General features: G+C 38.8%; 1 protein-coding gene across 1 annotated transcript in view; it reads right to left on the reverse strand.

Annotated features, from left to right (window-relative positions):
* The window catches only part of myo15ab (myosin XVAb), a 103,645-nt gene that overhangs the window by 40,841 nt on the left and 45,574 nt on the right, over positions 1-17,230 (reverse strand). Inside the window, 12 exon segments of the mRNA XM_060898259.1 lie at positions 3,757-3,872; positions 3,959-4,034; positions 7,476-7,535; positions 9,633-9,748; positions 10,071-10,173; positions 10,816-10,909; positions 11,598-11,763; positions 13,429-13,633; positions 14,882-14,946; positions 15,058-15,108; positions 15,227-15,347; positions 15,505-15,569. Of these exon segments, the coding sequence (XP_060754242.1) occupies positions 3,757-3,872; positions 3,959-4,034; positions 7,476-7,535; positions 9,633-9,748; positions 10,071-10,173; positions 10,816-10,909; positions 11,598-11,763; positions 13,429-13,633; positions 14,882-14,946; positions 15,058-15,108; positions 15,227-15,347; positions 15,505-15,569 (1,238 nt within the window).

Below are 17,230 nucleotides of genomic sequence, written 5' to 3' on the forward strand. Positions count from 1 at the left end.
CTCTTAAATGAGCGAGCTGCTGCTGCAAGAGGCAGTCAACTGCAGCAGTGCCATCTGTTGCTAAAAATGAGAATGTAATCTAAATTGACGAAGATGTAGTGGTGGAGTATCTCCTGGAGGACATAATTGGTGAAAAGCTGGAAGACTGTGGGCATGTTCATCAGGTCGAAGGGTATCATTAAATATTTGTAGTGTCCTGATGGCGTGATGAATGCAGTCTTCCACTCATCACCCGGTCTAATGCAGCCAAGGTTATAAGCACTGTGTAGGTCCAAATTGGAGAAGGTCTTGGCCTTCTGCAGACATTCAAAGGCTGAATTCATCAGGGGTATTTGGTACCTGTCCTTCTGTGTGATGAAATTGAGGCCATGATGATCAATGCAGGGTTGCAGATCCCCCTCTTTCTTTTTAACAAAGAAAAACCCCATTCCCAGAGGAGAGGTAGATGGGCAATTAAACCCCATGGACAGAACCTCTTTCATGTACTTTTCCATGGCCTTATGTTCTGGGGGCGATAATGAAAACAGCCTGCCCCTGGGTGGAGTGGTCTCTGGGAGCAGGTTAATCACACAGTCAAATGACCTATGCAGAGGAAGGGTCTGCTCCATTCTTTTCAAAAAAACCTCCTTGAGGTCCCAATATTTGGGCAGTACTCAGGAGAGATCCACTGGGTCTGATAATGTTAGCACTGGGGTGTGTATGCCTTAAAGGCAGCTCTGAGAACATTAAGAGTCCCAGACTGAGATGGACCTGGTGGACCAGCCCACCTGGGAGTTGGACTGCAGTGACCTAATTGTCCACACTATAAGCACTTGTCAATGGGAGGTCAATGGCAGGGAGATCAGTGGCACCTAGCTACATGGGCTCTATCCCCACCCCACATTTCACTGGCTGGAGGCATGGGGGTGTGCTTATACAGTGGTGCTTGAAAGTTTATGAACCCTTTAGAATTTTCTACATTTCTGCATAAATATGACCTAAAACATCATCACATTTTCACACAAGTCCTAAAAGTAGATAAAATGAACCCAGTTAAACAAATGAGACAAAAATATTATACTTGGTCATTTATTTATTGAGGAAAATGTTCCAATATTACATATCTGTGAGTGGCAAAAGTATGTGAACCTCTAGGATTAGAAGTTAATTTGAAGGTGAAATTAGAGTCAGGTGTTTTCAACCAATGGGATGACAATCAGGTGTGAGTGGGCACCCTGTTTTATTTAAAGAATAGGGATCTATCAAAGTCTGATCTTCACAACACATGTTTGTGGAAGTGTATCATGGCACGAACAAAAGGAGATTTCTGAGGACCTCAGAAAAAGCGTTGTTCATGCTCATCAGGCTGGAAAAGGTTAAAAAACCATCTCTAAAGAGTTTGGACTCCATCAATCCACAGTCAGACAGATTGTGTACAAATGGAAGAAATTCAAGACCATTGTTACCCTCCCCAGGAGTGGTCGACCAACAAACATCACTCCAAGACCAAGGTGTGTAATAGTCGGTGAGGTCACAAAGGACACCGGGGTAACTTCTAAGCAACTGAAGGCCTCTCTCACATTGGCTAATATTAATGTTCATGAGTCCACCATCAGGAGAACACTGAACAACAATGGTGTGCAGGGCAGGGTTGCAAGGAGAAAGCCACTGCTCTCCAAAAAGAACATTGCTGCTCATCTGCAGTTTGCTAAACATCATATGGACAAGCCAGAAGGCTATTGGAAAAATGTTTTGTGGACAGATGAGACCAAAAGAGAACTTTTTGGTTGGAATGAGAAGCGTTATGTTTGGAGAAAGGAAAACACTACATTACAGCATAAGAATCTTATCCCATCTGTGAAACATGGTGGTGGTAGTATCATGGTTTGGGTCTGTTTTGCTGCATCTAGGCCAGGACAGCTTGCCATCATTGATGGAACAATGAATTCTGAATTTTACCAGCGAATTCTAAAGGAAAATGTCAGGACATCTGTCCATGAACTGAATCTCAAGAGAAGGTGGGTCATGCAGCAAGACAACGACCCTAAGCACACAAGTCATTCTACCAAAGAATGGTTAAAGAAGAATAAAGTTAATGTTTTGGAATGGCCAAGTCAAAGTCCTGACCTTAATCCAGTCAAAATGTTGTGGAAGGACCTGAAGCGAGCAGTTTATGTGAGGAAACCCACCAACATCCCAGAGTTGAAGCTGTTCTGTTCAGAGAAATGGGCAAAAATTCCTCCAAGCCAGTGTGCAGGACTGATCAACGGTTACTGGAAATGTTTAGTTGCAGTTATTGCTACACAAGGGGGTCACACCAGATACTGAAAGCAAAGGTTCACATATTTTTGCCACTCACAGATATGTAATATTGGATCATTTTCCTCAATAAATAAATGACCAAGTATAATATTTTTGTTTCATTTGTTTAATTGGGTTCTCTTTATCTACTTTTGGGACTTGCGTGAAAATCTGATGATGTTTTAGGTCATATTTATGTAGAAATATAGAAAATTCTCAAGGGTTCACAAACTTTCAAGCACCACTGTACATATCTGTGGTTGAGCTATGTGTGTGCTACTGGCAGGCCCTGAGTCATTCATGCAGGCAGTTGTCCAAGTTGATCAATAGCTGGAACAGTGCATCCAACTGCTTTGGGGTTTGTGAGCTGGAAGTTCATCTTTCAGCTCTTCTGATAGACCCTGCATGTATGCTGACTGAAAGGCTGGGGTGGTCCAGCCTGAGGCAGCTATGCCAGTTCAAATCTAGATGGCATAGTCTGCCATTGAGCAGGCCCCTTGGCAGATGCAAAGGAGGGATGATGCCAGGCCCTCCCATTTGAGCAGAAGATCAAAGTTGCCCTTCAGTTCTGACACAAAAGATTCGGGTGTGGAACTAGTGGTTAGCTTGTGCTGCCAGACTGCTGTGGTCCACGCTAGCACTCAGCCAGACAATAAAGAAATCATGTATGCGATTTTGGCTCACTCGGAGGGAAATTGTGATGGTTGCATCTAAAATACAATCGGACATTGATATAGGAGGAGTTTCTTGAGCCCGCTCCGCAGAGGGAGTACATTTTAGTATATTTTCTTTCCTCAAAATAACTTTTTCTTTAAATATATTTCTTTCTTCAAAATACCATTTTTAAATATATAGTCTCTGTGTTCAATATAACTGCTTTTTTTTTTCAAAGAAACCTCAGAACAGTTCTGCTTTGTTATCGGCACAGACATCTGCACACGGAGTCAGGAATACGCGGAGTCAGGAATACAAAGAGGCACAGGCAGGTGTTACGCATCTCACCTGATTGTGCGCATGTGACCATTGCATTGCAACCGAGACCGTGCCTGTTTAGGCCCTTGTAGGTGGCCACGGCTCCACCTGTGGGGAAGCCTGTTGCAATACAGACGTGTATTTAACATTTATGTATGGAAGTAGTTTTCAGTGTCAGCACTTCGCAAGTCTGTAAGTTTTCCACAGAGGAGTAGAACGACTGCTGTAATATAAGTGAGAACAGGAAATAACTTGTTTTGAGGAAGTTCCACAACATTAAATGTAATTATAAATGGATAAAAAGTACAATGGTTTGTCCTTCATAAGATAATAATGAACTTCATCAAACCACTCCATCATTGATTATTTCCCTATAATAACATGCCCCCGAAATGTTTTACTCCTTACTTCATGAAGTAACTAAGGTTAGTTAAGGAAATCTTTATATAAAATCACTTTTTTTGGCAAAGCGTAACTTTTTTCTTTCTGTTATTCAATACTCACCGATGCGGGGAAAAGCCGTGAGAAATAAATCTCCCATGACTCACAGGCGGCCAAGACCACAGCCTTCTTCACATCTTCATCCTGAACATTTGCATTCTGCTCTATCTTGTGTTGTGCTATCACACACGTGCACTTTTTATTAATACAAAAAGATGACACTGTGGCTAAAACAGTAAAACATTAGGATTTCAAGTTCACGTACTAAACAAGCCCTTCATCTTCAGCCTCTCCTCTTTGGTGATGCGCACACAGGCCTCTGAAAACATGTCATTAACTATCTGAGGAAGGGAGGGATGATGAAAAGTTAAAAAATGGAATATTTTCAGTGAACAAGGAACTTTTTGTGGTGAAATGTCCTCTATATTATATTTTTAAAGCCCTTGACTAGAAATAATAATGTCACACAGCAGCTATACAGAAATCCAGATGTTGATTTAAATACCTTATGAATCAACAAGAGGTGAATAAAATTAAATAAAATTTCTCTGTGATCATAGCAGATGAGCACTCAGTCAGCTTATCCTTCAAACCATGGGGGTTTCTTTACAAGAGTGCACATTAAATTAACAAATAAAATGCAAAATAGGGTGTGCTGGATCATGTGCTATTTTAGAATCTGCTTAAATAGAGTGTGGAAGCCATTTTGTTTTGCCAATACACTAGACTCCTGTTAGATTTATTTCAATGCTTGCCATCTTTTCATCCATATATCATCACATTCGTCATTTTAATATACATGTATTCTTAAAAATAAATTTAAAATTGTCTAATATGTTCATGTTACATTTGAAAGCAAAGATTTAAAAAAAGGTCTGTCCCTTACTTGTCTTTTGATGCTTTTGAAAAACCCCATCTCAGAAGCTTCTACTAAAGAAAAATCTGGCAACCTCGGAGGCATGAACTACATGTTATTGATTTTAATAATCTGAATGTGGAGCCCAAATTCTGAACATGTGCAACTTTCCCCACATAAATATTGATGTAACTTTTGAACTTAAGTTTCCGACTCTTAGGTACAAAAATACACAGTATCAGTGTGAGATGCTCCACTGAAGCAAGGGCATATATATATATATATATATATATATATATATATATATATATATATATATATATATACATACTACCGTTCAAAAGTTTGGGGTCACTTTGAAATTTCCTTATTTTTGAAAGAAAAGCATTGTTCTTTTCAATGAAGATCACTTTAAACTAATCAGAAATACACTCTATACATTGCTAATGTGGTAAATGACTATTCTAGCTGCAAATGTCTGGTTTTTGGTGCAATATCTACATAGGTGTATAGAGGCCCATTTCCAGCAACTATCACTCCAGTGTTCTAATGGTACAATGTGTTTGCTCATTGCCTCAGAAGGCTAATGGATGATTAGAAAACCCTTGTACAATCATGTTAGCACAGCTGAAAACAGTTTAGCTCTTTAGAGAAGCTATAAAACTGACCTTCCTTTGAGCAGATTGAGTTTCTGGAGCATCACATTTGTGGGGTCGATTAAATGCTCAAAATGGCCAGAAAAATGTCTGGACTATATTTTCTATTCATTTTACAACTTATGGTGGTAAATAAAAGTGTGACTTTTCATGGAAAACACAAAATTGTCTGGGTGACCCCAAACTTTTGAACGGTAGTGTGTGTGTGTGTGTATATATATATATATATATATATATATATATATATATATATAATTTTTTTTTTTTTTTTTTGGGGGGGGGGATTATCCATGTGGAACCATCCACAGAAGCAGAAATAACGTTCATAGTAGTTCCTATTGGTAATAATTGTAGGAGGGCTGCCATGCCGTAGCCATAGTACCCACAATTCCCTGCTTCACTTTATGGCCCATCTTCTCCCCTTCCACTGTTACAGCATTGAACACAACAATCCCTGTACTCGATGCCATGTTCTATGTCCGCCCATTCTTCTGATTCCCTGTAATGGTATTGGATACAAAGATGATACCGAATACCAAATACAGTGACGTCATGACTGTGCTTTAAAACCCACGGCAGAATCGAAATTCACTCTCTCTGGCGGTGGATCCCCACGCGTGAAAGAGACGTCATTGCATTTGTACTAAAGAGGAACAAAGAACGAGCTATTGATACCGGACCTTTAGCCAAAGTTCAATGTATTTGATCTTCGAATGGTTGTAATAATAACTGAACCGGTTAGTTACTGCAGCCCACGCAGTATTTTAAAGAGAAAAGGCAACCGGATCCCTTTTCCCTTTCGCAACGTCGACGAACTACAAACAAGATTCCTTCCAGATCATCGGACAACCAACAGGACACCGAAGATCTTCAGCTGACGAGCTGTAAAAAAAAAAAAGGAACAGAACTGTTTTCTCCCTGGACCTGCGCTTCGCACTGTCTTCGGATAACAGACGACGCACTTTCAGTCGCCAAGCAAGAGCGATCTCAACTAAGGCTGGCATCTGGGCAATTGTTAGTCTTAGCTATGGCTAGTTAATGCGAAGAATGTTGTTTATTTGCACTCATTTATGGTTTAAATGTACACATTTTGATTCACATGAAAGCCGGTTTTAGACCGCGTGTTGTTTGATTTGCTTTGTTCACTATTCGTATTAGTCAGATCATGCATGCGTTTTCTCTCTCTCTCTCTCTCTCTCTCTCTCTCTCTCTCTCTTTAACTTCCTCCATCACACTACACCCCTCAACATTGGGATTTCAGGAGTAGCTAAGGGTTGAGTAGAAGTTTGGGTTTAAGGCCCAGCTGGGACTAGTTTTTAAGCTACAGATCCTTTGTCTCTCTCCCTCGTGCGCTCTCCTTGTTGCCCAATCCCCTTTAGACGGTGCCTAGCACAAAGGCTTGCGCACTACATTTACATACCACACCTATCTCTCGCCCACACGCCACGCACGCCGCCTTGTTTCCTCACTCCCCTCCTCCTTGTTGTGCGCCTGTGCACACTCTCTCTCTCTAGCTCCTCCTCATCTTGTTAGTGCGCAGCTGCGCACATGCACGCACATGCCTACACTCACACACACACACACACACACACACACACACACACACACACACACAAACACATGATTTCCCTTTCACATTTTAACATTCACTCACCCCTACACTGTAACACTTGCATATAGCCCATTACTTCTGGTCACCATTAGTGCCTTGGTTATCATCATATTCACTGCTGGTTATTATTCTACTTACTACAGACTATCGCTTTATACACTACTGATTATTACTTGTATGCATTGTATCACCATTTATATTGACTTATTCCTTGACTGCTATTGTTGCTATATCTGATCAGTATTAGTTTGCTAATTTGTGTCAGCTTTTTCAATAAATGGTACCTTTGGAGTAAACTGTGTCCTGTTTATTGCTACAACATTCACTGAGTGCCAGCCTCTGCCAAACAAGTATTCTAATTGCCTTCGCCCATTGGGTTGTTTATATGAATGTTACAGATCTAGAGTAGATGTATTACATTAGATCTACAATACTCACTAAAACTATAGCAGCATCACCACTAAGTTATTCCATTGATTTTAACAGTTTAGCTATAAACTATTAGACACTTGAATTAATGATTAAAGAATTTATAAGACTGATCCCTTTTATACATGAGACTGATTCAATAAGCCTGTTGCACCTACATAATTGTTAAGAAAACTCCCTGATCAGTGCTAAACAGACTAGCTAAACAAGGGGGCAGTATTGTTCTTACCTGCTTGAATATGATGTCCAACACAAGTGGATGATTCCAGCTGTCCTTGGGGTAAAACACCTAATAAGAGAGCTGATTTTATTTCAACAGTCAAAAAAATTGTAAAATTCTGACACATTTTACTTCTCAAACACCAAAAAAAGACGCATTACTTAGTCATGGAGTACCCTTGAGTATTACATTACTGTATATATATTGCATATATTCTATTAAAAGAATAAAAGAGTCCAGGAAGTAACTCCAGTGTACATACGAGATTATTCCAGACAAGATAAAAGTTAAGCAACTTGTACAAAGTTTTACAGGACATTTTGTGTCAAAGGTTATAATTTCCATGATATTAAACTCTAATTTTTGCATTGTCATCTCATCCGGTAATTTTGAAGCCAAAATTAACTTGATTGTGGCTTGTTTTGAGTTTGCATGTACAACCCCGATTCCAAAAAAGTTGGGACAAAGTACAAATTATAAATAAAAATGGAATGCATTAATTCACAAATCTCAAAAACTGATATTGTATTCACAATAGAACATAGACAACATATCAAATGTCGAAAGTGAGACATTTTGAAATTTCATGCCAAATATTGGCTCATTTGAAATTTCATGACAGCAACACATCTCGAAAAAGTTGGGACAGGGGCAATAAGAGGCTGGAAAAGTTAAAGGTACAAAAAAGGAACAGCTGGAGGACCAAATTGCAACTCATTAGGTCAATTGGCAATAGGTCATTAACATGACTGGGTATAAAAAGAGCATCTTGGAGTGGCAGCGGCTCTCAGAAGTAAAGATGGGAAGAGGATAATCAATCCCCCTAATTCTGCGCTGACAAATAGGGGAACAATATCAGAAAGGAGTTCGACAGTGTAAAATTGCAAAGAGTTTGAACATATCATCATCTACAGTGCATATCATCATCAAAAGATTCAGAGAATCTGGAAGAATCTCTGTGCATAAGGGTCAAGGCCGGAAAACCATACTGGGTGCCCGTGATCTTCGGGCCCTTAGACGGCACTGCATCACATACAGGCATGCTTCTGTATTGGAAATCACAAAATGGGCTCAGGAATATTTCCAGAGAACATTATCTGTGAACACAATTCACCGTGCCATCCGCCGTTGCCAGCTAAAACTCGATAGTTCAAAGAAGAAGCCGTATCTAAACATGATCCAGAAGCGCAGACGTCTTCTCTGGGCCAAGGCTCATTTAAAATGGACTGTGGCAAAGTGGAAAACTGTTCTGTGGTCAGATGAATCAAAATTTGAAGTTCTTTATGGAAATCAGGGACGCCATGTCATTCGGACTAAAGAGGAGAAGGACGACTCAAGTTGTTGTCAGCGCTCAGTTCAGAAGTCTGCATCTCTGATGGTATGGGGTTGCATTAGTGCATGTGGCATGGGCAGCTTACACATCTGGAAAGACACCATCAATGCTGAAAGGTATATCCAGGTTCTAGAGCAACATATGCTCCCATCCAGACGACGTCTCTTTCAGGGAAGACCTTGCATTTTCTAACATGACAATGCTAAACCACATACTGCATCAATTACAGCATCATGGCTGCATAGAAGGAGGGTCCGGGTACTGAACTGGCCAGCCTGCAGTCCAGATCTTTCACCCATAGAAAACATTTGGCGCATCATAAAACGGAAGATACAACAAAAAAGACCTAAGACAGTTGAGCAACTAGAATCCTACATTAGACAAGAATGGGTTAACATTCCTATCCCTAAACTTGAGCAACTTGTCTCCTCAGTCCCCAGACGTTTACAGACTATTGTAAAGAGAAAAGGGGATGTCTCACAGTGGTAAACATGGCCTTGTCCCAACTTTTTTGAGATGTGTTGTTGTCATGAAATTTAAAATCACCTAATTTTTCTCTTTAAATGATACATTTTCTCAGTTTAAACATTTGATATATCATCTATGTTCTATTCTGAATAAAATATGGAATTTTCAAACTTCCAAATCATTGCATTCCGTTTTTATTTACAATTTGTACTTTGTCCCAACTTTTTTGGAATCGGGGTTGTACTGGAAAAATAAGATAAACGATCCATGAAAAGATATAACTCAGTCTCAAAACAGCCAAACAGTGTGTCAGTTTTAAAAGCCTGAAGTTTTTAGTTATTTACTGAAGAAATTAAAGCACGCACCTCCTTCCTGAGGTACAGCTTCCATGGGACATTGGTGTACGTGTAGTATTCATCCACGTTGCTGAGGTGGAGTGATGTTTGAATGGTTTCTGATTCTACAGGTAGATCTCTGGACACTGCATTCACACATACATACCGGTATTTACTATCCTTCTGAGGATCTGCCGTTGAGATAATTATTGATGCAGCTAATTAATGCCTAAAATTTAGCCCCCACCTTAAGTTTAGTAAACAAAAGGAAATCCCCCCGGAGACCACAAGAAAAGGTCAAAAAGCCAAAATTGTTAGATAGTCTATTCCTGTCCTTGTGGGGACATTTAGTCTACATCAATATATAAAAGCGTGGCAATTTAGCTACTTGAAGCTCATCCACACACAAAACAATGCAGTTTTATACTTTTAAACAGGTTTCACTGGGTGTCAATTTTGTTCTGATACCTGACGGTACATTTAATGGTGGTCCTGGTGCCCGCTTTTTAGTGCTCTGTGTTGGTTTGACACCAGCTTTTCTAGAGTCAGTTACAGAAGCTGGAGCTCTTCTCTGCAATCACACACACACACACACACACACACACACACACACACACACACACACACACGCTGCATTAGACTATATAACTTGAGCTTCTGTCCTCTGACCAAGAAAAGCTAAAGCAAATGTCCCCTTGACTTGAGGTAGTCTTCTCAACTACAAGTTCATAAGAGTTCAGAAAGTGATGTCAACTCAAAATGGCCGCTCACACCATCAGCAGTATACATATCAGCACTTCTTAACTTTTTTTAAATGAGTTATACTGCACAGTATATACACGTATTAGATTGAGATCAATCAACATACAGATATATAATCATGTAAAATCTATAACACTGACTGTACGGTTCACTGAAGCGGAAAATATACATCACTCATCACAAATAGCCGATGAGCTAGTTGTTAAAAAAAGGACAACATTTCTGTAAGTTTCTGATTGGCTGGCTTGATGAACAATTACAAGTTTTCCAGACGAAAAGCATGGATATGTAAATTTGACCAATTCAGGACCTGATTATACTGTTTTCATGAAAAGTGTATGTTGCCTCCAATTTACGCTGCACTGATGAGTTTCATAACTAGTGGATATAAATAAAAACATGATACAGAAACATAAACAATGTCCAGAATCAGAAAGGAAGACTTAATTACCTGTGGAGGAGGCGGAATGTCCATCTGTGTCTTCAAAATATGTAAGGCCTCGTCATGTGGATTTTTTTTTTTCACAAAAACTTTGCCTTCTCTTCTGTAATGATCATTCAGAAATAATTTAGGAGTGAAGTCTCATCTCATCTCATCTCATTATCTCTAGCCGCTTTATCCTTCTACAGGGTCGCAGGCAAGCTGGAGCCTATCCCAGCTGACTACGGGCGAAAGGCGGGGTACACCCTGGACAAGTCGCCAGGTCATCACAGGGCTGACACATAGACACAGACAACCATTCACACTCACATTCACACCTACACTCAATTTAGAGTCACCAGTTAACCTAACCTGCATGTCTTTGGACTGTGGGGGAAACCGGAGCACCCGGAGGAAACCCACGCGGACACGGGGAGAACATGCAAACTCCACACAGAAAGGCCCTCGCCGGCCACGGGGCTCGAACCCAGAACCTTCTTGCTGTGAGGCGACAGCGCTAACCACTACACCACCGTGCCGCCGGAGTGAAGTCTATCATTAAAAATAGTTTTTATTTCATAATTTAATGTTGTTGGGTTTTTTTTAAATCCAAACATTTATTCAGAATTTATAAGTGAGGCTTTTTTTTTCCACTTTGAGAAATTCTATGAAAATGAAATAGTGTACTATGTAATGAAACACTTAGGAGTATGCTGTTACAGGAACATAATACTATTAAGCGGAATGCAATCTTTAATCAGCTTTAATCTGAATCTATATTGGTGTTATTGTGCATGAAAACACTCACACACCTCTTGCTCTCCAGTTCAGGAGGCTCAGGTGGAGTTTGATATTGTTTAATGATGTCCTTTATGTTGTGGCTGGGAACTATATGCTCCGAGTTAGAGACGGAATATTTCACCACTTTGGTATCAGGAGCTGGAGCCGATCGCATCGGACCCAAGACTGCTACGGGAGCTGAGAGAGAGAGACAGAGAGATGGGGAGAGTTCATTAAAAGTGTGATAAAATTGCCTGCATCTTGCGTACACATTACGGTTTCATGAGCTCGATTTAGTATCTTGTGGCTTCCTTAAATTTTGCATACAAGTAATTCTCAGAGCACGCTATAAAAAAATGCTAAAATAACATCATGTGCTGGATCAAATGCTATTTTATGTGCTGCATATAGAATAATTACATTACAAGCATTTAGCAGACACTCTTATCCAGAGCAACATATGACAAGCAGCCTGGGGAGCAGTTGGGGGCTAGGTGCTTTGCTCAAGGACACTTCAGCCATTCCTGCTGGTCCAGAGACTCAAGCCAACAACCTTTTGGTCCCAAAGCTGCTTCTCTAACCATTAGGCCATAGCTTTGAGTGTGGAATCCAGTTTGTTCAGTGATTTATTTGATCATTACAACTCAGACTGTTTAATGCAGTAATATATTAGTGATAAAAGTAGTCTTTTTAATTTTCTTTATTATTTCAATGATTTCTTGCAGGTATGTCATGTTAGACAAAAAAAAAAAAACATCATTTCCATCTTCAATCCTCCCTGGCTTTTTTTTTTTTTTCCAGGGTTAAAGGTGAGTATTTGTGTTTAAAGGCAGTGGTCTAGATGCCTCTGATGCGTCAACGCTTTAGATCCACACAGGACAAATAATTAATAATGTGACTGGAGAGTTCAGAAGATCTACTTAAGCAGGTGTGTAACAACTCTGATTATGAGGAACTTTCACTCTGTGTAAATACTGATCAGACTTTTGTGTCAGAAGTGTAAGAAAAAAAAAGTGCATGACAGGAAAACAGATTACATACCATGTTTTTTGGCTGGCTTTTTGTCTATTATAACTTTTGCTGGAGCAGGATTTAGTTTCTTCTCTAAACTTTCTTTCAGGTCTTTATCCTAGAGATAAAGCAAGATTTAACAAGGAGCCAAAAAAAAAAACCCTTAAATATATGAGCTTTTAAATTGTTTGGCTTAATGTCTTTCATAAACATGAGAAAAGTATCGTTAAAAATCATATAAAATCATTTAAAAGCATTTTTATAATTGTATTACTATTAATAAAGATCTAAAGAGATTGTTTTCATTGCTAAGCAGCAAGAAGAAAATGAAGGCTAGATATTATGTGTATGTTTAGCTACATGTCAATGTTAAAGGAAAAAAAGGTTAAAATTACATACAAAATAATAACAATGAATTAAAATTATCTGATGAAATACATGTCGCAATCTGCGAAAAAAATACAAAAACTCAGAGAAAACTCAGTTTCTCTACTTAAAAAAAAAAAATACAAATATATTCAACCACAATTATGTGGAAATGTTTTTAATCTTGTCCCAGCTATCGTTCTGCAAGGATCCTATTGTGTAATCAGTCAGTTACTTTGATGAAGGTGATGGATAGCCACATGCTGTAGATTATAAACAATATGTACCAAAGATAAACATATTTACATTCAGGAAAGTTTTCAGAACTATATATAGTAGAAAATAGCAAAATTTCAGCATGTAAATTGTTTTTGCAGGCCATCACACATATACATGTAATGAGATACAGTTGAACCTGTTCTGGTGTGTTTCTGGATGTTTGTGCTGTCTTTAGCTGATGGTTCAAGCCGGGGTTTGAGGTCACACTTGAGCTAATGGTATAGGAGGAAGGTGTAAACTGTGCGTAGGGGCTGGGTGGGAAGTTGGCATACGGGCTTGGGGGCAATGCAGAGTACGGGCTGGAGGCCAGAGGGGTGTAGGGGATGTAGGGGGTAGGAGGAGGACTGGTGGGAGGGCTAGAGATGGGACTTGTCGTTGCCATGGCTATAGCCTGCATCGTCATCTGTTGGGCCTGAGTAATAAACAGAAATCAGATGTCTGAGTGCAAGGACAAGGTCACATGTCATTCATTAGGTATTAAACTGTATGTAGTTAATAATTATAATAATAACAAAAGAAATCATACATTTTATTGATATAGCGCATTTCATACATTCAAAGCTGTAGTGTTAAGTATAAAAACTGAGAAATAAAGAAAATAAATGCCGTTAAAAATAAAATAATCAAATAATGCAAACAATAATAAAAAGATAAACAATACTGACCCTGTAGGACAGGATAAGCGGCTACAGATAATGGATGGATGGATATTAGGGCCAGTGTATGTCAAAAATATATGGAGCTGAGGGAGGGGGTAATATTAAAAAAAAGTTGGAAACTTACGAGAGAAAAAAAATATCAGATTTTTCATAAATTTATGAGAAAAGAAAACTTGGAAAAAAAAAAATATATATATATATATATATATATATATATATATATATATATATATATATATATATATCAAGGAACCAGATCGCTTTACTTTGCAAGGTTGGATCAACATCATCATCACATCACTCAGATTTATAGAAAATGCAGTCTTTCCTCCTTCACTGCACAATATAAAGGAATAAATCTCAATTATATTTTCAGCTACATTAATCAGAATGCACTGCAGCCAGGAAGCATGAGAGTGTTCGTCTTGTAAATTTGAGACTCCTCAATCTTGGAATTTGAGTTTTTTTTCTTGAAAATTTATGAATTTATAATCTCAGAAAATTTCAGATTTTTTTTCTTGTAAATTTTTTACATGACCCTAGTATACCATCATAATAAAATAGTATAAATATATCATATATAATGATAAAAATATTAAAAAAAACAACTTCTTAAAAGTGTGTAAAAAAAAGGATTTAAAAATAATACAAAAGTCATTAAAGCTACAAGACACAATGTTTTGGTAGAATTTGTATTTATTTATAAGCTTTGAGTCAGAGATGAAAATTCCTGATTTGTTTTTGTCACCCTGTCATGATCCTGTAATAAAAGTCATGTACCAGTCAGTAATTCCCAGTCAGTGTCACTGGGTGTGAACTGCTGGGAGCTTGTCACTACACCCAAAAGTGGTGCAGCCAAATATCTACCTCCAAATGTTCCACTATGGCTTCCCACAGATCATAATACAGAAACCTTTCCTCGAACGAGGACAAGTTTTGAAGCAGGCTAGTTACTGTTAACCAGGCAGCTCACTAACACTGGTCTTTTAAAGTTCATGTACCATAATGACAGCTTGCTGATTGATGAAAGCTTGCTGCTCCTGCTGCGCCATGAGGGTTTGCGGATCTGAGAAATATGAGATGAAAAGTGAAAAACAGAAACAATCAGAAGTCCAGAGCAGTTTTTATGACTGTTGTTTTTTGTTGTTTTAGATGTATATGTAAATTGTTTTGCTACCTTGAGCCGGTAAACTGGGCACAGCTGGAACAGCAGGCAGCACCCTCACTGCTGCAGCATTCACACACAAACAGATCAATTCATAAAATAAATCAATTGATTTCATATTAGTGTGTGTGTGTGTGTGTGTGTGTGTGTGTGTGTGTGTGTGTGTGTGTGTGTGTGTTACCTCCTGGTTGCTGAGCTGCTGAAAAAGGAACTCTGACTATGGATGGAACATTGTCAGTGTGGCCAGCACCGACACCTCCACCTCCTTTTATTCTTCCAGACAGAGCAGACATGTCCGTATCCTAAAGAGAGAGAGAGAGAGAGAGAGACAGACAGACAGACAGACAGACAGACAGACAGACAGACAGAGATATAATTTTTTAGATGTACAGTGGGACAAAAATATTTAGACAATACAGCAAATTCTCTCTCTCTATCTGTCTGTTTGTGTCTCCCTACCCCAATTCCATCTGACAGTACAGGGTTAAACAGGCTGTCCACGTAGCGATCCATTCCCTTCTGAGCTTTGTCATAAGAACCTGTTACACACACACACACACACACACACACACACACACACACACACACACACACACACAAATTTAATAAGAAATATGTAGAGCGGCGGCTACAATTATCGACACCTTTTCAGATTTACCAATAAAAAACAATTTTACAAAGATGAGTTTCAGTTATAACAGTTATTATTGGTTAATTAATCAACCAGAAGACCCCCACCCCCACCCTTTGATCTTGTCATCTGATGACGCAGCTCATTACCTGAGGTGGAATTTTTTTTAGCACGATCAGCAATTTGAGGAAAACCTGGATGTTATCATCGCACATAAGCATGGTGGAAAGATCATGGACATGTTTTTACTTATCAAATTCACTGATATTTCAAGATCTCCTTGTCAAAACCTACTTTTTTTCTTACCCTTTCATTTGACAGTCACCATTTTGTATCTAAATGCGTGTTTGAGAAGTCACATGAGGTGTCGATAATAGTGATCACTTTCACCGGTGTTCACCATTATCGGCACCCTGTGGAATTAAGTGACATTTACAACTGTTATGGATCGATCTTTGTGTAACATTGTTGAAGTAGATGAAATAATTTAAAAAAATAAAAGTGCTGTGATTTATAATATTTTTTTATATCTGATTCATAACAGAATGGAATGCTCATAGAGCATTTGGAATCCAATTGAAATAACTAGAATTAGACCAGAATTAAATTCCAAGCATATAAAAAATTACAGATTTTTCTATTCCATTCAGAATTTTTTTTTTACAGTTTGTTGTAAATATCGACCACATATTACAACCCCGATTCCAAAAAAGTTGGGACAATGTACAAATTGTAAATTAAAACGGAATGCAATAATTTACAAATCTCAAAAACTGAAATTGTATTCACAATAGAACATAGACAACATATCAAATGTCCAAAGTGAGACATTTTGAAATTTCATGCCAAATATTGGCTCATTTGAAATTTCATGACAGCAACAAATCTCAAAAAAGTTGGGACAGGGGCAATAAGAGGCTGGAAAAGTTAAAGGTACAAAAAAGGAACAGCTGGAGGACCAAATTGCAACTCATTAGGTCAATTGGCAATAGGTCATTAATATGACCGGGTATAAAAAGAGCATCTTGGAGTGGCAGCGGCTCTCAGAAGTAAAGATGGGAAGAGGATCACCAATCCCCCTAATTCTGCGCCGACAAATAATGGAGCAATATCAGAAAGGAGTTCGACAGTGTAAAATTTCAAAGAGTTTGAACATATCATCATCTACAGTGCATAATATCATCAAAAGATTCAGAGAATCTGGAAGAATCTCTGTGCGTAAGGGTCAAGGCCAGAAAACCATACTGGGTGCCCGTGATCTTTGGGCCCTTAGACGGCACTGCATCACATACAGGCATGCTTCTGTATTGGAAATCACAAAATGGGCTCAGGAATATTTCCAGAGAACATTATCTGTGAACACAATTCACCGTGCCATCCGCCGTTGCCAGCTAAAACTCTATAGTTCAAAGAAGAAGCCGTATCTAAACATGATCCAGAAGCGCAGACATCTTCTCTGGGCCAAGGCTCATTTAAAATGGACTGTGGCAAAGTGGAAAACTGTTCTGTGGTCAGACGAATCAAAATTTGAAGTTCTTTATGGAAATCAGGGAC

This window comes from Neoarius graeffei, chromosome 18 (assembly GCF_027579695.1).
Source record: "Neoarius graeffei isolate fNeoGra1 chromosome 18, fNeoGra1.pri, whole genome shotgun sequence".
Taxonomy (NCBI): Eukaryota; Metazoa; Chordata; class Actinopteri; order Siluriformes; family Ariidae; genus Neoarius; species Neoarius graeffei.